Source organism: Lycorma delicatula, chromosome 7, assembly GCF_047948215.1.
Source record: "Lycorma delicatula isolate Av1 chromosome 7, ASM4794821v1, whole genome shotgun sequence".
In the NCBI taxonomy this organism is placed as follows: Eukaryota; Metazoa; Arthropoda; class Insecta; order Hemiptera; family Fulgoridae; genus Lycorma; species Lycorma delicatula.
This window is the reverse complement of record NC_134461.1, coordinates 127,142,693-127,165,505: the sequence shown is the minus strand read 5'-3', so window position 1 is coordinate 127,165,505 and position 22,813 is coordinate 127,142,693. Positions and strand designations below refer to the sequence as shown.

Below are 22,813 nucleotides of genomic sequence, written 5' to 3'. Positions count from 1 at the left end.
TGTGGGAAATAATATATGTGATTGATTCAACAGATATTTTACCAAACAATGTATTCTTTAAATCTTGGTTAATATTCTGGATGGGTTCTTATCAATCTGATCAACTACATAATTCTGATATCATAGGTAGTGAAAGGGAATGCATTTACATCCTTGTTGCAATGTCATATAACTAAGTGATTTTCAATTTTATTAATATTTAGATTTATAAATAAAATTATTTGAAAATCGCGTATCAATTATAGTAAGATTTATAAACTGATAAGTTTTTCTTTGTATTTTGTGGTCAACCACATTGACTTCAAACAGTGTGTTGTTCCTTTATTTACGTTATTGTAAACCATACAAATTAATGCTAAAACTAGTATTTCGATATAGCAAGTATTGCCATGTGGATGTGAACATCTGATTGTGAAGAACGTACTTTTTCACAATAACAATCATATAAATTGCTCAAAAAAACTGTCCGTTTTATTTTCATATGTATCAATGATCCCTAAAATACATTTTTTTGAAAGATAATATATGTATAGTTATGAAAAGGCGAGGGGTTGGGTAGAAAACTTAAGTAATTTGAAAACACTAAGATATATAGAGTTCATAATATGCTTCTTAACATTGAAAGGGCTCTTCCCGATTAATCGATTTTAATCCAAATGACGTATAAGCGGCACACATCCAAACCATTCTGATCAACTGTTCTCATTTTCGATTCCTTTTTCTATTCCTATTACTTCAGAGGATGAGATGAATGACAATTTGTCTAGCGTATGAAAATGCCATGCCTGACCTGTATTCGAATCTGGGACCTCCGGATGGAAGACCGAGACGCTACCAGTCGCGCTACGGAGGCCGGCTGCTGACAACGATCTAGATTATTTTCACTTTTCTTTTTTTTAATCTATTTATAAATAGAAACTTGTAAATTTACTTTTTGACATATAATAAAACTTATATTTATTAATATATGTTGAATGTAGTAGTATGAATGTAGTATAACGAATATTTCTCAGAATTAAATGCATTTCTTATAAAATACGTAGCATGCGAAATCATATCTGGTAAATATCAATTGCTAGAGTTTAACAAAATTTTAGCAACAATAGTTTTTTTAGATTGGTATCACTGACGGCTGTTCGTTTCCTTTCGCGTGTTCACCGTCTGTCTCGTGGACGGTGTGGTTATAATTTTTGTACATTTTTACAATTAATTGCAGTAACGTTTTGTGCGACAAGAATTTGATAATTTGTTAATAATGGTTCAAAAAAAGGTAAATATTCTATGGGCTATTTTATTTTGTTATTGAAGCCGTTATGTATGTAGAAAATGAGTGAACGTTCCTCGTGTTTGAAAGTCGGTGTGCATTAATTCTCGAAACAATAATACTTGTATGTACAAAGAATCCACTTTTTCTTCGCGGTTTTCACGGATTGTTATATGTTAATATTATTTCATAATTATTAGTGTTTTTAATGCATAAATATCTAACCTACAAAATTTCGATTAAAAATTTTGACTGGAGAGCTTAATTCTTAATTTTCATCAACATGGGCCTTTCCGAAAAAAATTACTACTTTAGCATTTGAAAATTTTTGTAACGCGGTGGATATACATTTTACGAGGAGCCTAAATATTACATTGAAATGATAATTGCGTTACCACTTATTTAAAATCATGCTTAATTTGTTTTTTTTAATTACAGAATGATCAAAGTTTAACAACTGTAAAACCAAATCTAATTCTGCCTTTCAAAATTATATTTTAAGGAAAAAATAAATTGTTTATGATAATCACTAGAGTAACCAAGAAAATACAAATTCCCAAACTAAGAAGATATAGGTAATTAAATATTTCACATGGTAAAAATCATTTGTGGTTATAGTATTGCTTTGTGTGCAAGTCTTGTATTTTGCACACGTATACATCAATCTTTTTCTTTTACCACCACTTTTAGTGCTAGCATCAATGCACACAGCAGTTTTTCCCTCCCATGAGGTTTTTTTCAAAGGGTTCCTGTGGAATAGCATCACCATGCTTCTCACCACCTTGTTCTATGTTGGGGTTTTCTGCTTTCTTTTACATCCAACCATACAACTAAAGAAAGTTAAAAAATAACTAGATAGTGGGTTGTCTGTATTAGCTTTATATAGGTATTTAAAACCAATCTTCCAAACATACAAAAAATTTTTTTTCCAAAATTCATTTTATCATCATTGAGACTGATATAACATTTGGTCACTTGCATCAACACTACCTGTATAATCAGTATAGTTTCATATAATAGTAGGCTTATTGGTAACAAACTTTCTACTGCCCCTTCTTTTGGACCTTTCCTCAATGGAAGTTGATGCATCATCAGTCGACAACAAAAGCACTGGTTTTTTTTTTTTATTGCTTTTATTTGCTTATAACCTAGTATCAGCATGTTATTTTACCTTACAAATTTTGTACTGCTCTTTCACCTCATTAGGAGTACCTTTCATGTTCATCCATAAGATTCTAGTTAAAGATGTACACTTCAAATTCAGATCTTGGGCAAATTTAATAGAAGTAAAGAAGGTATCTGGAAACAAATAGTATCCTTTATTTAAGTATCCAAAGCTTCATAACTATGGTGTAAGCAAATCCATTATCTTTGATGTGTTTTCTGTTGGGGCCTTTTGTACTTGTACAAAAAAATTTAAACGATAATGACAAACAGCATCACAAACCATCCAAAGCTTTATACCAATGCTGGTGTTTTTAGGCATGTACTACATAATGGATTGTGTGATTTAGTAGGATTCATACTAACAGCTATTTTTCTGGTGTATAATAATACTTGTTTTTAAGTAATGCGAGTCAGTGAGCAGTTGAATTCATATACGTGCGTTGTAATTTGATTCATTAGGCGTTAGTAGGTTTATGGTGACTGTGAAAAAATCTCAAAATGATTTAAACATATTACCAAACCATGGACAACATTGGTGGTTTTTATTAGTCCACCAATAACTGGCAATATTGGATTTAATTTTAAGTCCCATATTTATAAGGATGATTATGAATGGTGGAATGTTAGTATTGTAGAAATGCAACTGTAACTTTCATCCACCATCCTGAGTTATTTCTTCCTAATTCCAAACTTTTAAAATTTGGAACGCATATAATTCTGGCAGCGTACATATTAGTGTACTTAACAATCATTTATAATAGTGAAGAAAAGTTAAAAATATGCGACTGCTGATGAGTTATAGAGAGGACCATGTTTGATTACAGGTAATTCAGAAAAAGAAGATTTATGATGTGTTAAGTTTTAATATCATGTTTTCTTATTCAAAATATTGTAATGGTAGCTTGTTGTAGTTACATTTCACGCCGCTAGGGCTGACCAGATGCGTACACTTCCGTTATACATTCGGGGTGTGGTCACACGTTGCAAGATGGTGTAGTGGGACAGTAACATACAATGCATTTAGTTATTCAATCATTCATTTATGTTAATTCGATTAATTTACTTCAAGTACTCTGTGTTATTAATATTCAGTGTGTTATTACTAAACTGAAATCAATCTACAACAAACAAGACTACCAGATATATCTAATCAAAAGTGTATTCTACAAATGAATAAATGCTACATAAGCTCAATATGGATTCGTCTACTTATTCAATCTCCAACTAATCACACACATATTTTGGTCCTCCAGGCCAGATAGTGAACTTCAGCAACGTATTCGATTAGACGAATTCAATTTTAGATTATAAGCTTCAAAATGGACTTAATTCGTATAGACATTCATTCATATAGTTATACAAGCTACTCCAAAAACTGTAATGCGCACAAACATTATACGCAGTGAAATTTAACCATAAAAGTGTGATTTTAGTGATATGTAACTGATTTCCAAATTGTACGTTTCTTTCTTTGTTTCTTACTAATTCTATTGGAATTGATGTGTCAGAAATTTCCAGATTGAACTGGATAGTGGTTTTCATGTGTTATCCTACTTCACTAAACTATAAACACACACAATTATGTCACTTTGGCTAGACAAATATATCACGGCCAAGTTCAACTATCTACGATTACGACAATCTACAAGCTATGAGTATCAACATTCATCATATGCGTAACCCATTGTTCATCTTATTAATTAATTTGTTTACCTTATTATTATGTCTAATTTCTTATTATCATTAATGTTTACGTTAATATAATTAATTTCAAAATGACTGACAAGGAATCAGTAAATAGTAAGACTTTGCAGACTAATAGGCAGGAACTTATTAAAAACGTAGTATAATTAAGGCATCAATCACACGATAAACACCATTGTTATAATTTCAACCCCGCAAAAAATGAAATATATTCTTTACAAATTAAATTAAGAAATTTATTAGAATTGCAAGTTAAATATGATGACATTCAGTCTCAGTTGGAAGCTATTGATGATACGACAGAATACAAACTGAAGATAATTTATGTAACATAGAATGTAAATTAAAATCTTTGTTAGATAAAATGTCTATAAAACTACCTGATAAATCAGATGTTACTGATATTAAACCAATTATTAATAATCAAATGCAGTTTTTACAGCCAATTAAATTGCCATGTTTTAGTGGAAATTTACTTGAATGGCAGCATTATTTTAATACATTTAATGACTTAATTCATTCTAGAAATGACCTTTCTGATATTCAAAAATCACATTGCTTAGTCATCTTTGAAGGATGAGGCTCTTAATATCATAAAAAATTTACCAATTACAAGGGAAAACTATTTAGTCGCTTTAAATCTCCTAAAAAAAAGATTTGATAATAAATACATAATCTCTGTTCATTTTATTGAAACTATTTTAAAAATTGGTTTCATTGAAAAAGAATCTGCAGATAATTTAGATCATTTTATTAATAAAATTAATTCTTGTATAAGTTCATTGGAGGCAATGAATTTACCTGTAAATCATTATAAGCTCATTGTTATGCAATTACTAGCATCAAAAATACTTGCAAAAATTGGAAGGAAAGACTTTCTAATGAAAACTTTCCTAATTTCAAAGATTTTGTGAAGTTTCTTAACAATAGAAGACAAAATACTTGAAAATGTTACAGCTAGACTTGAGTATCAATTCGCAATCAAATAACACCCACTCTATTAACAAACAAGTATTTAACAAACCCTTCAAAGATCAAGGGAAATATAACAATACAAATATAAATTGCAGAAGAAATTTAGTTAGTTAACATGCAAATTCAAAAATTATTCAATGTACTATGTGTAAATTCGATCATTATTTATATACATGTAAAAAATTTCTTGATTTAACAGTAGATAAACGCAAGGAATTTTTAGTCCAGAATGAGTGTTGTTTTAATTGTTTTCGAACAGGTCACTATATTAATAATTGTATGAATAAGCATGTATGTAAAATATGTTCCAAAAAGCATCATTCCTTAATCCATACAGAGGAAATTAATAAATCTAGATCTGAGCCTGAAAATAATACTTACTGTGCATTAAAATTACAAACAAAAATGTTCTATTATCTACTGCTGTGTGCAATACTGTGGACAAATATGGAAATTATCAGATGTGTAGAGTGTTGCTTGATTCAGGCAGTCAAGCCAATTTCTGCACAATGGAATTTGCTCATAAACTTGGGCTAACCTTTACAAAAAATAATCTTCCAATTTCTGGAATTAATAACTCGTTATGTCAATCAAATTACAGTCACTCTCATTACATTACTACATTACTATACTCTCGCTATGAAAACTTCACATTAGACATTGTTTGTGCTGTATTACCGAACCTAACTGACAATCTTCCTGCTGAATCATTTCATTCATCTCATCTCAATTTACCTGAGAACTTATTTCTTGCGGACCCAAACTTTAACATTTCTTCTAACATTGATGTTCTTTTAGGTGCATAGTACTTCCTAAACCTTATTCTGCCGAATAAATTTGTACATAACCACCATTTTCCCTTGATACAAGACACAAGACTAGGATATATATTAACTGGAAACCTTCCTTTATATGTCACACGCAATAATTCCGTTTCTTCTTTTTTCATTCGTAATGACAATAAACTTCTTTCATCACAGATAGAAAAATTCTGGTAAGTAGAAGAACCTATTTTAGTCAAACAAACCTCTCATGATAACTCAATATGTGAAAGGAATTTCATAGAAAATACAATTAGAAACAAGGATGGTAGATTTATTACCTCGTAAATCAGATAACATCAAGCTTGGTGATTCCTTTAATAACACCAATGATAATAACGATCAATTTCCTAATGCTTGCAGAGCCATATTAAATGATTTTTATGTTGATGACCTTATTACAGGAGCTGATAGTGTACATGAAATCAAGCAATTTAAAACTGATGTATGTAACTTATTAAAACAGTATGACTTTCCCCTTCATAAGTGTTTCTCCAACTGTCAAAATATTTGTTTTCTCAACTTATGATACTATATCATTAAATAAAAATGAAAACATACGTACTTTAGGTATATTATGGAATAATTACTTAGATAAATTAACTTATGAAGTCAATCAAAAGGAAGTTAAAATATTCACTAAAAGACATATTTTATCAATTATTTCTGGTATCTATGATCAATTAGGTCTCATTGGACCCATTATATTTTTATGCAAAGCCTTTGGCAAGTCAAGTGCAATTGGAATGATACTTTACCCGATAATTTACTATCGCATTGGCAAATTTTATACAATCAATTAAGTAAAGTTAGTTCTATAAATGTTGACAGATGTGTAAAGTTAAGCATTGATTGTAGCATGAAATTCTTTCAACCCCATGGATTTGCAGATGCATTTCTTAAGGGTTTCGGATGTTGTATATATGTTACAATTACTTACTGTAATGATAAGGTTTCATGTAATTTATTGTGTTCCAAATCACGAGTTGCCCCTTTAAGATAAATGACTCTTCCAAGACTTGAACTCTGTGGTTGTTTGCTCTTATCACGTTTACTCAATCAAGTTACATTAGCTTTAAATGAAAAAATCAATGAAATTCATTTATATTCTGATTCCATGATTGCACTCCATTGGATTCATGGTCAATCCACCAATTTGAAGGTGTTTATAGCCAATTGAGTTTCAGAAATTCAACAGTTGACTTCTAATGCGAAGTGGCATCATATTGAATCACCTTCGAATCCTGCCGATATACTCTCTCGGGGATGTCTTCCGGAAAAATTAATTAATTTTGTATTATGGTGGCATGGTCCAAGCTGGCTTTTACAAGATTCTTCCTGTTGGCCAACCAAACTGTTCAGGTATCTCTTTTGACCTCTAATATTACTGATTATACTGAGAAATACTCATCGCTGTCTAAACTAATCGTGTTTTTACTTATTGTTTTAGATTTATTCAAAATATTAAGCATAAGTCTATTAACCATAGAAAATTTGATGCATTGTCTTCAAATGAATTAGAATTCACTCTTGAATTTTTCATTCATCAATCTCAGTTAGCATATTTTCAGTCTGAAATTAATGATCTTCAAAACCAATGTTTCACTTCGAAACAAAGTAAACTCAGTTCACTAGATCCATTTTTAGACTGTAAGGGTTTACTTCGTGTAGGAGGTAGACTGGAACATTCTAATTTGCCTTTCGATAAAAAACATCAATTAATACTACATCCTCATGTAAACATAACAAGGTTAATCATCCACAGTGAACAGTTACGTCTTTTATATGCTGGACTCCAATTAACTCACAGTTCACTTCGTCAAAGATTTTGGATTGTGAATGCAAAAATAGCTATTCGTTCTATAGTTAGGAAATGCCTAAAATGTTTTCGTTTTAATGCTGATAAGCAATCTCAGCAACTTGGTCAATTACCCTCTTCTAGAATTACACCTTCGTGAGCCTTTTCTAGTTGCGCTATTGACTATGGTTGCCCTGTTATGATTCGCCATGGCGGACAGAAATTAAAATTCTTTCAAAGGCCTATATTGCGCTTTTTATTTGCTTAGTTACTAAGGCTATTTATTTAGAACTTGTTTCAGATTTAACAACTGAATCCTTCATTGCTGCTTTAAGACGATTTATTGTTCGCAGAGGTATTTGTAATCAAATGTATTGAGATAACGCTACTAACTTTCGTTGTGCTAGGAACACTCTTTATGAATTGTTTCAATTCTTTGAATCAAAGGACTTCAATTCGACTATTCAATCTTTCTCAAAATTTCAAATGGTCATTTATTCCCCCTTCCTCGCCCCACTTTGGTGGCTTGTGGGAAAGCGGTATCAAGAGTGTTAAATTTCGTCTTCGCCATGTCGTTGGACAAACCATTCTTACCTTTGAGGAATTTTATACAATTTTAACTCAAATCGAAGCATGTCTTAATTCTCGCCCACTTTTTGCTAAAGATCCTGAACTGCTTACTCCTGGCCATTTCTTAATCGGCTCTCCTCTTACTTCATTTCCTGACCCAGACTTTTTCGAAATTCCAGAAAATCGTTTAGGTAGGTGGCAATTATTGCAGAAATTTATTCAAGTTATTTGGAAAAGATGGTCTAAAGATTACTTGCATCAATTGCAACAACGCAATAAATGGCGTTTCCCCAATAGAAATCTTTGTGAAGGCGATTTAGTTTTAATTTGTGATGACAATACTTCTCCATTATTTTGGAAATCTGGAATTGTTACTCTTGCCTTCATGGGTTCTGATAATTTAGTTGTTGACATTCGTACATCAAATTGTGTTTCGTAGACCAATAAATAAATTGTGTCTGCTACCTTTATCAGATAAATAATTAAATCTTAATGATTTTTATTCAATGTTTTTTATTTTTATATGTATTCATTTTATTACTTGCGTATATCTCATTAACTGTTATATGATATTACCTAATATTGTATTATTGTCAAGGTTACATTATGTTCAAAAATTATTTCATATTTTTATTACATTTTACTATGAATTTTCTTATAACTTAACTATTTATGTATTACTCAATCGTTTATATTCAAAATCTGCCGATTTTGGCGGGCAGTTATGTTAAGTTTTAATATCATGTTTTCTTATTCAAAATATTGTAATGGTAGCTTGTTGTTGTAGTTACATTTCATGCCGCTAGGGGTGACCAGACGCGTACACTTCCGTTACACATTCAGGGTGTGGTCACATGTTGCAAGATGATGTAGTGGGACGGTAACATACAATGCATTTAGTTATTCAATCATTCATTTACGTTAATTCGATTCAATATACTTCAAGTACTCTGTATTATTAATATTCAATGTGTTATTACTAAACTGAAATCAAACTACAACAAACAAGACTACCAGATATATCTAATCAAAAGTCTATTCTACAAATGAATAAATGCTACATAAACTCAATATGGATTCGTCTACTTATTCAATCTCCAACTAATCACACACATGATGAAAACCTGGATCAGTGTCCTCAGTAACTTTTTCCTATTCACTTAAGTCAGATGACGAGTCACTGGTATGACTATAACTGTGAGGTCAACGCCTAGACCTAGTCCCGCTACCTAATATTAGTTGAAAAATTATTATCACAATCATCTGACTTGCTAGAGGGTAATGAAATATTAAAGTAAACTCCTGAAGGGCCAGGAACATCATTTGTTGGATTGTACATCAGATCTGCTTATCTGCATCGCAGCTGTTATAAGATAAAATATCAAAATCATATTTTACAGCTTGTCTCTAAGTGTGAAAATGAGCGACTCATTAACAAACAATTTTTTTCTATAAACAGAAGACATATAATAAAGCATAAAACAAAATACAAACATGACCTCTCTTATGTCAACTGACAACTACATAAACCCTTCAAAAACATGATTCACTGCCCACCAAATCATTGATATGTAAATGAATTAATGTACTAAATGATGTGTTTATTTATGAGTATTTTGATGTTTTGTTTTTTTTTGTCCAGTCATTTGACTGGTTTGATGCAGCTCTCCAAGATTCCCTATCTAGTGCTAGTCGTTTCATTTCAGTATACCCTCTACATCCTACATCCCCAACAATTTGTTTTACATATTCCAAACGTGGCCTGACTACACAATTTTTACCTTCTACCTGTCCTTCCAATATTAAAGCGATTATTCCAGGATGCCTTAGTATGTGGCCTATAAGTCTGTCTCTTCTTTTAACTATATTTTTCCAAATGCTACTTTCTTCAACTATTTGCCGCAATACCTCTTCATTTGTCAATTTATCCACCCATCTGATTTTTAACATTCTCCTATAGCACCACATTTCAAAAGCTTCTAATCTTTTCTTCTCAGATACTCCGATTGTCCAAGTTTCACTTCCATATAAAGGGAAACTCCAAACATACACTTTCAAAAATCTTTTCCTGACATTTAAATTAATTTTTGATGTAAACAAATTATATTTCTTACTGAAGGCTCGTTTAGCTTGTGCTATTCGGCATTTTATATCGCTCCTGCTTCGTCCATCTTTAGTAATTTTACTTCCCAAATAACAAAATTCTTCTACCTCCATAATCTTTTCTCCTCATATTTTCACATTCAGTGGTCCATCTTTGTTATTTCTACTACATTTCATTACTTTTGTTTTGTTCTTGTTTATTTTCATGCGATAGTTTTTGCGTAGGACTTCATCTATGCCGTTCATTGTTTCTTCTAAATCCTTTTTACTCTCGGCTAGAATTACTATATCATCAGCAAATCGTAGCATCTTTATCTTTTCACCTTGTACTGTTACTCCGAATCTAAATTGTTCTTTAACATCATTAACTGCTAGTTCCATGTAAAGATTAAAAAGTAACGGCGATAGGGGACATCCTTGTCGGACTCCCTTTCTTATTAGGGCTTCTTTCTTATGTTCTTCAATTGTTATTGTTGCTGTTTGGTTCCTGTACATGTTAGCAATTGTTCTTCTATCTCTGTATTTGAACCCTAATTTTTTTAAAATGCTGAACATTTTATTCCAGTCTACGTTATCGAAAGACTTTTCTAGGTCTATAAACGCCAAGTATGTTGGTTTGTTTTTCTTTAATCTTCCTTCTACTATTAATCTGAGGCCTAAAATTGCTTCCCTTGTCCCTATACTTTTCCTGAAACCAAATTGGTCTTCTCCTAACACTTCTTCCACTCTCCTCTCAATTCTTCTGTATAAAATTCTAGTTAAGATTTTTGATGCATGACTAGTTAAACTAATTGTTCTGTATTCTTCACATTTATCTGCCCCTGCTTTCTTTGGTATCATAACTATAACACTTTTTTTGAAGTCTGATGGAAATTCCCCATTTTCATAAATATTACACACCAGTTTGTATAATCAATCAATCGCTTCCTCACCTGCACTGCGCAGTAATTCTACAGGTATTCCGTCTATTCCAGGAGCCTTTCTGCCATTTAAATCTTTTAATGGTCTCTTAAATTCAGATCTCAGTATTGTTTCTCCCATTTCATCCTCCTCAACTTCCTCTTCTTCCTCTATAACACCATTTTCTAATTCATTTCCTCCGTATAACTCTTCAATATATTCCACCCATCTATCGACTTTACCTTTCGTATTATATATTGGTGTACCATCTTTGTTTAACACATTATTAGATTTTAATTTATGTACCCCAAAATTTTCCTTAACTTTCCTGTATGCTCCGTCTATTTTACCAATGTTCATTTCTCTTTCCACTTCTGAACACTTTTCTTTAATCCACTCTTCTTTCGCCAGTTTGCACTTCCTGTTTATAGCATTTCTTAATTGCCGATATTTCCTTTTACTTTCTTCATCACAATTTTCTACGTTCATCCATCAGCTGCAATATATCGTCTGAAACCCAATGTTTTCTACCAGTTCTCTTTATTCCGCCTAAGTTTGCTTCTGCTGATTTAAGAATTTCCTTTTTAACATTCTCCCATTCTTCTTCTACATTTTCTACCTTATCTTTTTTACTCAGACCTCTTGCGATGTCCTCCTCAAAAATCTTCTTTACCTCCTCTTCCTCAAGCTTCTCTAAATTCCACCGATTCATCTGACACCTTTTCTTCAGGTTTTTAAACCCCAATCTACATTTCATTATCACCAAATTATGGTCGCTATCAATGTCTGCTCCAGGGTAAGTTTTGCAGTCAACGAGTTGATTTCTAAATCTTTGCTTTACCATGATATAATCTATCTGATACCTTGCAGTATCGCCTGGCTTTTTCCAAGTGTATATATTTTGATGTATACAGCAAAATTATAATTGTTCTCTTGAGGATTAATTTTATAAATATTCTGAATAAGAATGTTGAGTTTTATGTTCATGTTATGCTTACATCGCTGTTATCCTGAAAATCAAATGGGATTCAAAGGGTTAATAAATCTGTTTTTTATATAGTGGAAGCAAATCATTTTTTAATTAGGAAAAGTTATAAATGTCAGTAAGTGGTATGCAGTTTGTTTTTGTATTTCACATTTTTTAAAGTTTTTTTTTTTTTGGGAAGTTTTATTAAAAAAGAGACCTTGTCACATCACATTAACTTGGTCAATTAAAATAAATATTTGGGACGGGTTTTTGTGTTTTCATTAAGTGAAATAGTTTAAAATATTAATATTTTACTTAATTGAATTTTGGAAATGAAAGTTTGCTAAAATAATATTTAACTTGCAACTTAATACAAAAAAAGAAGTTCTTAGTGAATCCTTGAAGTAATAATTATCAGATTACTTTTATAAGTAAATTTATATCTGAAAATAGATGAAAAGGATCTCTCATTCATCATAAATATGAACTCCATGAACTGGATCAATTTGGTTTTACTTTTTCACCGATAAAATTCTTAATTATGCTATTCCAAATTTATTAATTATGTAATTAATTTTGTTTGTTAGTTTTTATTTTCTTGGCTGCAATTTTAGTCTCAAATCAACCTGTGACTAATAAAAAATTGAGATACTTCATCTATCTTAAACTTAAAATTTATTACCGCTTAAAATAAATCGTTTACCTACATTTGATTGTACCATGTGAACTTTTCTTTTTGTTTTGTTTTAGCCCAAGAAGAAGGTTGGGAAAAAGGTAGCAGCTGCTCCATTAGCTGTAAAGAAACAAGAAGTTAAAAAAGTTGTAAACCCTCTTTTTGAAAAAAGGCCAAGGAATTTTGGAATAGGTATGTATTTTTTTAATTTATAGCTTATATATAGTTATGTAGTTGATTATAGTATTGAAACATTTTTTATTATGAAAACTCCAGCATAAATTTTTTTATACTCGCATTTTTATGATTGTTTCCCCCACCAGTATATTAGATCATCCTGATTTAATGTTTGATTAAATGACTGCTATGATGTAAACGAATTTCTTCACCTGAAATTTGTTTTTTTTCTTTTTAAAAAACATTTTTAAATGTTGTTAACTGACATACTGAGCAGTCATATTCTTTTAAGTTTCCCTTATCTGTATATCTTAATATATTAAAATCTGGGTGGTTAATTATATATACATGATATTAATTTTCTAAATAATGCAGTTGAAAATGTTCTTTAAGGCTAGTTTACATTAACCGTTGAACCACAATCTGATTTTTTAATCGGATTGAAGTGGTATTACAAATGAATACATATATAAACATATTATAGTAGAAGAAATAAATTATGGACATAGCATTTTGTTTTGTGGTTATGAGTTTTTATGATCTTCTTTGTGGTATCACAAACTCAAACCAGTGGTATTTTCTTGTTACATTCAGCACTTCCCTAATAGTGGGTGTGTGTTTTTGTTAGTACATTAAGAAAGTTTAGGTCCAATCCATTTCATTTATTGTTATATCACAGTGGTAATGTGTTCATTATGAAAGTGGCCTAATATCACAACCCTTAAATTTTTATGTTTGTGAATGTGACTTTTTTTATCAACTGTAATATTGTGATCAGAGAACAATTTAAAATAAAAATATCTTAGAAAAATAGAAACTTTATGTAACTTTAATTATTCATTTATGAGTAAAGTTGTCATGGGGATTCTCAGAATATAATGAAATTTTAATATATAATCAACCATCTGGTAAAAACTTAATGAATAAATTGTATGGGGTTTATTTTGTTAACATCAGATTGTAAAAATTGGTCTGAGGATCAAGCTGTAAAAAATTAAGATATTAATGCGGCTGCCATTTTGAAACTATGAACATGTACACCGTAATTTTTTATTTTATTGGAGAAAGTTTGTGTAACCATGTGTACTAAATACTGAGTGATTAAAAAAGGACTTCATAATTTTAAAAGCATGTAAAAGTTTATTTAGATAACTTGCATGCAGATTTGGTCAAGATCTCATTTCATAGAAAACACATCAAGTTCGTCACCCAACATTCTCACTTTGGTTTGATGTGGCTTCCATATGCAATGCGACGCATCCCACCTGAACTTAATTTCATTCCAGACTGTAGCCAGCAAGTCTGGCATTACCTCTGCAGTTTCGGCGTTAATTCATAGTCTTAGCTTAATAAGACCAGCAGAAAAAGGTGTTGTGTAAACCCTATCTTTAATGGAATCCCACAAGAAAAAATCCAACTGTCAAATCTGGGGAGCGAGGTGACCACCCAGTTGGATCTTCATGACTAATACACTGACCTGGGAATTAAGTATCAAAAAAATCTCTGATTTCTAGGTGATATTGAGGTGGTGCCCTTTCTTGCTGATAGTACTGGCGGCATCCATTTTGGTCATCATCTAACGGAGGAATTGGGTACAGTCTTAGTTTACGTAGAGCACAAAAAACATTGACTTAAGCTATCATGAATGTGCTGCAAATTTTTATGAGCGTTTTCAATACCCCATATTCAACAGTTATGAGTGTTCACCTAGCAACCAATGTGAAATTTTGACCCATCACTAAAAATGACATTGTTTAAAAATGTATAGTTTGCATCTCTCCATTATTTCCATACTAAACTGCAGTCAAGCAACTTTGTCTTTATCTGTAATGTGTTGAACCACAGTTAGTTTGTACGGCTTCAGTCGGTGCAGTTGTTTATGTAATATGCTCCAAACAATTCTTTTGCAAGTCTCATGTGATGCATGTTGAGTTAATTTCTTTAGACTACATGCAAAGATTTCTTTAGACTTGTTCCGTAACAGCTTCAAGGATGCATGGACGTCCTGGTGATTGTATGTTTAACAGAGAACAATCTATCTCAGTGAAGGTTTAGTGCTAATAGTAAGTAGTATGCTTAGTAAGAGGCTCCCTACCGTACTCTCCTAGAAAATTACATTGAACTGCAGTTGCTGACTGCAAATCATGGAACCAAAACTTGCAGCAAGCACATTCCGCACCAGTAAATGTATCCATTTTTAACAACACTAGTGGCTGAATTCAGTACTAATGAACTGCATGTGGGTCAAAACTTCATGTGGTTTACCATGAAATGAGACTTCAACCGAATCTGTAAGTTATCTAAATAAATTTTTATATGCTTATAAAGTTGTGAAATCTTTCTTGAATCAACTGGTATTATAATGATTTATCAATCTGATTTTTTGATGTTTTTTTTGTTGGTAGAATATCTTTTGTTCATTTTGATGTTCAGAATCAGACATTTTTTTGTGTAAGCATTAATTGTAGCAAATAAGTGTATCTAGATAGGTATACTTTTTTTTATTACAGTCTGAGAAAAACAATTTAACCAAAACAAAGAACAGCATACAAATTTGTAATAAACAGCTGGTTAAGAATTGAATGCAGAAGGCGACAGTTTGCTGTATCACCTTCCTCAACCATCTCTGAGGAGCTAAAAAAAGAAGGCACTTGAGGTGCAGTACTCATGTGCTGCACTGTTGTTCACAATTAGAAATAAATTGTATATATCAGTGGTGTTATGGAGAAAGCTTTACAGAACTCCACTGATAGTTGCTATTTAAAAAAAAATTATTTCATCAAAATAATTAGATTATTAGTGTATTTTGATAGCCATTTTTTCAAAAGGAATTTTCCTACTGGAATAATTCTGAATTAAGCTGGTTTTCCAGGTAGAAAAAGAGGAAGACGAATCTGATGGAAATATATTAGCAATATTTTATTAACTGATTAGTGTGATGTTTCTTCATCTGAAATTTGTTTTACTAAAAGAAAAAAATACCTTAATTTTTACATATATAATAATAATAAAAAATATATATATATAATTAAGTATATATTGTAAAAAATAAGTTTTTTTTTTATGTAATTAAGTTTTACTGTTAGATTTTATTTTTGTATCAAGATGTTACATACCTAAAGACTATATATATAAAATATGAGAGTTTTTAAAAGAAAAAATTCTGTTACAGGTCAAGACATTCAACCTAAGAGAGATTTGAGCAGATTTGTCAAATGGCCAAAATATGTCAGAATCCAGCGCCAAAAAGCTGTATTACAAAAACGTTTAAAGGTTCCACCACCAATAAACCAGTTCACACAAGCCCTTGATAAACAAACAGGTTAGTTATAGTGGTGAGTAGAAGTTAACATTTTATAATAATTAATAATTGTCATTAGTTTCTATAATTGAAACTATAGCTGTATGTCTATAGCAGTTTCTATTTATGAAACTGCAGTATAAGTATGTGTAGAAATTTGATATGGAGAGAGTAAGCTTGTCGTCTTGTCCGTGATAAATTAATTAGGCAGGATTTGTTACTCATTTGAGGATATCCACAAAAATTTTTACATGTTTTTAATTGTCCTCATTAATCTCTGTTATATTAGTTTTGTGAGGGTTTGCTTCTTATTTATGTTTTGAACAACACAAGATAAAGTATGAGTGCTATATTGTTTTGAATTGATATGTTCAGAAAAAGATAAATTTTTAATGTGTATCACGACACTACACTGGAAAACAGATGTGTTAGTCTACGTGATGTGGTCACCGTCAAAAATTGAGTAAGAAATTTAAAGCAGATGTTATAAACACAAAAGTCATGGCAATTGAAGATTTTACTTTTCTTATCACGTTCTCAAAAGGAGAAAATGCTTATTGCATGTTATGAAATGCCAAAGTGATTTTGATAGGCAATTCAAAATTGCAAAAGAGATCCATCCTCCAGTATGGATTAAAACCAGCAAATTGATTGGTGATGGACTTACAAAAACAAAAACACTTGTTATGTGTTATACATAAGTAAATGTTTGGTATAAATATGAGGAAAATGATCTAGTTATGTAGAAGTAAAATGTTTAGAGAAATTTTTACTGGCTATCTTCTTAAGATACAATAAGATAAGATTAATATTATTTGCTTTAGGATTATATTGCGAATTTGTAATATTTTGTGAAATTGTAAGTAGCGTGTGTATGTATGTATCTTGTACCTTAAAATATGAAATCGAAAGCTGTGCATTAAATCTGCATTAGTAAAGCTATGATAACATTGCATAATTTTGCTATGTAATTAAGTTATGTTAAAGTAAAATTGAGAAATGTTATATTTTTAAAAAATAGACAAGTCCTGCATAAAATTCAGTCTGTTACTTTCACTTGAAATATATTAAGACATGTATTTTAAACCATGATTATGTGAAATCATATTTGAAAAAATGTGTCATTTTGTTATCAATTAAATGTTTAATATCTAGGTTATCTAATAAACCTTTAACAGTTATAGGTATATTACCAAAAGAAATTATTGTGGTTATTTTGAAATTAGAAAAAGTAAAATAATCATATTTGCTTGGTTATTAAGAGTTATACAATGTGTGCCAATAATTTTATAAAAATAGCTTAATCTGTTCTTAAGGTATCAAGTTTTATCATAAAAACAAAAAATGTAGGCAAGAAACTGAACATATACAGACCAATGATTATAATAAACTTTTTTCTCAAAGTGCTGAACATACAACAGAGAGATGAGAATCTTTTTTTACCTCCTTGTATGAAGTAAAGGAAGTATTTTGATTACAAAAAATGTTGGTTTTCAGATTTCAATGGAAATATCAATTTTGACCATCCCTGAATTCATTTTGACTAGTTTTGTCATGACATATGTATGTATCTTGCATAACTCAAAAACAATTAGCCATAGAATGTTGAAATTTTGGATTTAAGACTGTTATCTATTTGTGCACCTCCTTTTTTGATTGCAATCAACTGGACCTAAAGCATCATAAAGAGTCCAAAATCCAAAAAAATATTTGGATTTTGGACTTCTTCTTAACTGCAGTAATAAGCTCTCACTGAGAGCTTTTCAATGGTATATCATAAGTGGTACTTTCATTGGTTTCAGAGTTAAAGCCAAATAAAATTTTATTAATGGAAATATTTGCATCTTAGAAGCACATCAGTTCAAATTTGACTTCATCTCCTTTATTTTATTTTTTTTTTTAATTTAAATACACTGATTTATTAATAATGATTAACCTCTGATTGTAAAACTTATATGTACTTTTTAAAATGTGTATATGTAATTTAAATAGCGTAAAGAAAGTCATGTGGTATCCACATTAGATTATTTTGTGAACATATTATGTAGTGTTACCTTATAATGCTTGTTTTTTTTTTTCATTTTAATTTTTATTAAGTTATAAATTATATCTTAATGAATGTTAAAATTTTTTATGCTGTATTTTATGTTTGATCTTAAATTTCTTACTTAATTTGGTTTATTCTGTTGAAATTGATTTCTTTTTCTAATTACAGCTACCCAGTTGTTCAAAATATTAGAGAAGTATAAGCCAGAAACAGCTGAAGCAAAGAAAGCTCGTCTTAAAGCACGTGCTGAAACCAAGGTTGCAAAGAAAGAGGATGCACCAACCAAGAGACCTAACGTTCTTCGTCAAGGCTGTAATACAGTCACTAAATTAATTGAACAAAAGAAAGCTCAGGTTGTTGTCATCGCCCATGATGTAGATCCTATTGAGGTAATGATTTTAATTAAAATATGTATTGTTTCTTTGTGTTTTGGGTGTATGATCTATGCGGATAATTTTTATTTACGCACAACAAATTGAGAATATATCTTTTGCAGTATTAATGTATAATATTAAATAATGTTACAATTGCTGGTAATTATGAGCAATTACTTGATCACCTTGAAATTTTTTCATACATTAATACACCTTAGAAAATATGCTTGGTATCAGAACACAATATCTAAACATCAAAAAAAGCAGAAAATCTATTCTTAGAATTGTTATATAATACTTTGTAATGTAAAAAATTATTACTCTGTGAAGCTCTTTCAGAGTATTAATATTACTTTATTAGTCAAAATTAGGAGTGCTTGTTTGCCTTATTACTCGTAAACTTTACTTATATCTTACATATTTTTTGCTTCATCTTTGGTATATGTCAAACGGTTTTTTAATATATTGCAAGCTTGTATACCTTTAAGTAATGAATTTCCCCTCCAAAAAAAAAAGTGAAAAGGTTCTTAATATGTTAGTGAAGAACACTAACATATTATATGCTTTTTAAATACATATACTTTTGTTTATGAAGAATTTTGTTATAAATTTATTTTTCTTTACTGGAATTAAATTTTGATCTCGTTACTGTTAGCCACCATGTTTACCAAAACGTATCGCTCAAGTTCAGTCAGATTTGTGTGTGAATTATTCAGGTTCAGTGGTGATACGTTAGTCTCAGTTAATAGTTGATATTTCCCTTGAAAAATTAATGACTAGATCTATATTAAGCTGGGTGAATGCTATCTTAACTGATGAAAATGTGTAAAATTATCAATTTTTTTGTTAGTATGAAATCTTAATTTCAATAAGTTTGTAAATAATTCATTTTTTTTCAGCTTGTTTTATTCATGCCAGCCCTTTGCAGAAAGATGGGTGTACCATATTGCATAATCAAAGGTAAAGCCAGATTAGGACGTCTTGTGAACAGGAAGACATGCACTTGTGTGGCTCTGACGCAGGTAGGTTTTAGTCTTAGGATTCTATCTACAAGTATCAGCTTAATTATTTTAGTTTATATGGTACATAATATAAATGAAAATGTTCTAGCAGGAGTGTAGACAGGATTATTATTGTATTTTCATTTTCTCTTCTTTTACCAAATAATATTCAAATCTTATAATTATTTTTACCAGACTGACTGACCAGTGTTTGAAAGTCACTGAAAGTCGAGCAAGTGATAGCGTCTCTGCCTTTCATCCAGAGGTCCCGAGTTCAAATCCTGGTCAGGCATGGCAATTTCACACGTGCTAAAAATTATTCATATCATCTTCTGAAGCAATACCTAACTGTGGTCCTGGAGGTTACACATAAAAAAGTTTAAACTGCTGAGCCAGTTTTAATTAAACAAATTTCAAATTATTTGCATTTTCTACCTATTATTATTTATTTTATTTTTTGTGAAAATATGGTTGACACAGGAAAGATTTATAAAGACTGAATGCAGAAATTTATCCGATTGATTTTTCTGTCATTTTTATAAAATCAAAAATAAAACTGAATTGTTTGCTTAGGGCCAAAATTAATATTAATGTAAATATGGTATGGTTTTGATAGTAAAATAATGGTTGCTGGTTAAATACTATTTCATTTTTTAATTTCCTATATGGTTTTTTCAGCATTTTATTTATTGAAGGACATGTTAATATTAAGTAAATATTGATTGTGCAAAAGGCTTTTTCTAGCAGGTATTTTTTTTTTTTTCATTGATTTTAGCTACTAAATGTGCTATTTATATTTTCCTCATTAGAAAGTTATTTTTAAGTGAATTCTCTTGTATATTGTAAATGAGGAATTTGACTTAGATTGCGAGAGAGCAATGTCTAACGTCTCCAAAAGCATGAATTTATCAGAACTATAAACTATTCTGATTTTTCTACTATTTATGCATTGCCCATCCTTCTATAGACCGTTTATTCAATTATCGCATTATATTTATCGTCTTGGCATAGTGATGCAGTGTTGTGTCTTGGGAAAATATCTGGGGAGAGTTTAAAATAACATTTTGATGAGTCATAAAAAATTCTCTAGGACATTCAAGAAAGCTGACCTGACCATCCTGTCAAATTACAAATAAACCAGCAGCATAGCATGGTAGGAGGGAAAAAATAACTGGAAGAGCAAATAATGTTAAGCAGTATTAGTTTGTTCTTTTGGTTTAACTTAATAATGCAAAGAAGTTGAATTTCTATATTCATGGTGATTTGACTGACTGAGGAATTCAAATGGTACAGGACTGTGTGCGTGTGTGCGCGCGCATCCTTAAGGTGTATAACAGTATAAAAACCGTGTTTATATTTTATAATTTCCCATTTATTCTTATATTTTATGACACACAAGAACAAGCTCTTACTATAAATTAAATTAACTATGGAAAGTTGTTAATGTAACAGGGCAATTTTATTCAATAAACTCCATTATTTTGGCATCTTGTGTCCTACTATATTCAGAGAGAGTGTAATATATTTCCTGAAATTGGCTGTGTTACTTCCTGTAAATATTATTTAGAACATAAGTAAAATATTTTATATGTCTGTCATTAAAAACTGTGACATTTATTATTATTATTATACTATATTATTGCTGTCAAAATTCTTAGTCAAATATAACAATTTTTACAAGAGTCCACAAACTGTAAGTATGTACTGTTTTTCAAGAGGCGACAAAAAAATCAGCCATAGCAGTTAAAGAGCTGCAATTTTGTAAAATGGCATTTCAGACGATGGGTAACCTCCATCAAAAATTTGATGGTATTTGGAGATGGTCAACTGGGGATGATTTTTGAAACTAGACCACTTGACAAGGAATGATCCATTCAGAATGAATTACCTCAATTTTTTTTATTTATATACTTAGTTGATGTATAAATAATTAAAATTGTTTGTTTCTAGGTTGATTTTGGTGACAGAGCAACTTTAACAAAGGTTGTTGAAGCTGTGAAAACAAATTACAATGACCGTTATGAAGAAATCAAGAGACACTGGGGAGGTGGTATGCTTGGTTCTAAATCTGCCGCTCGTATTGCCAAATTAGAAAAGGCAAAAGCAAGAGAACTAGCTCAGAAACAGGGCTGATTATGTAATTCTTTAATGTTAATAAAATACCTTTGATTAACAAAAGCATTTTCTTGACTGAACCTAGTGTCATTAATCTTAAGTAGTATATCCAGTTTATAAATTTTCATTCTATCGTCTCAAATTCTAGTTTTTCAGAATATTACTAGAGTCGTTTTAAAATTAATGTTGTATAGAGCTGATACCTTCTACTCCTACACTGGCACCATTTTAGTTTTTCTTTAAGCCCTCGCTGTTTCTTTTTTAATTCTCATTGTAACACACACTAATGTTTCATTTTTTCTTATGGTTGAATTTATTTTTTGTAATTTATTTCAAATAAAATTGAAGTTTTGTTCATTTGATTAAAAATCTTTCAAGGTCATTTTTATACATTTTAATTCTAAAATGTATTTAAAATCATGAAAAATGTATCTTCAAAAATTAGAAATGATTTCAAGATAAGTTGTATTGGTGTAACGGAAAAAAAATCATATAAATATATATGTAAACACTATATAAAATAAACACATTTTCAGTTTTTGTGACTCCTGTTATCTTCTCTATTGGTTAAATAAAGCTTTACTGAAATTCTTGGATACAGATTATTGAATAAGATTTTTTAAAAAACAAACTGGTTCCTTCAACTGTCCTAATAGTTGTAATATTGCCAATATTAAAAAATAGCAGTAAAGAAGTACTTTTATAAGTTGAGTAGGTTTATTTTGTTAAATATTCAATAAAGTACAAAATTTACAAAAAATAAATTCTAAAAACATTTTTGTAAGCAAAGCCAACTAAGAAATGAATAAAAGTTAAGGAAATTTTATTTTTAAAAAATACACACTAGAAATATATA

The 22,813-nt window shown here is 30.3% G+C and overlaps 1 protein-coding gene across 1 annotated transcript; it reads left to right on the top strand.

Moving 5' to 3' along the window:
- The first annotated feature begins 1,123 nt into the window (after positions 1 to 1,123).
- Positions 1,124 to 22,020, top strand: RpL7A (ribosomal protein L7A). Its single transcript, XM_075370639.1, has 6 exons — positions 1,124 to 1,270; positions 13,020 to 13,134; positions 16,292 to 16,441; positions 18,636 to 18,856; positions 19,741 to 19,863; positions 21,793 to 22,020. The coding sequence occupies exons 1-6, from the start codon at positions 1,256 to 1,258 to the stop codon at positions 21,973 to 21,975; spliced, it is 807 nt and encodes a 268-aa protein (XP_075226754.1). The 5' UTR covers positions 1,124 to 1,255; the 3' UTR covers positions 21,976 to 22,020.
- Positions 22,021 to 22,813: the final 793 nt, after the last annotated feature.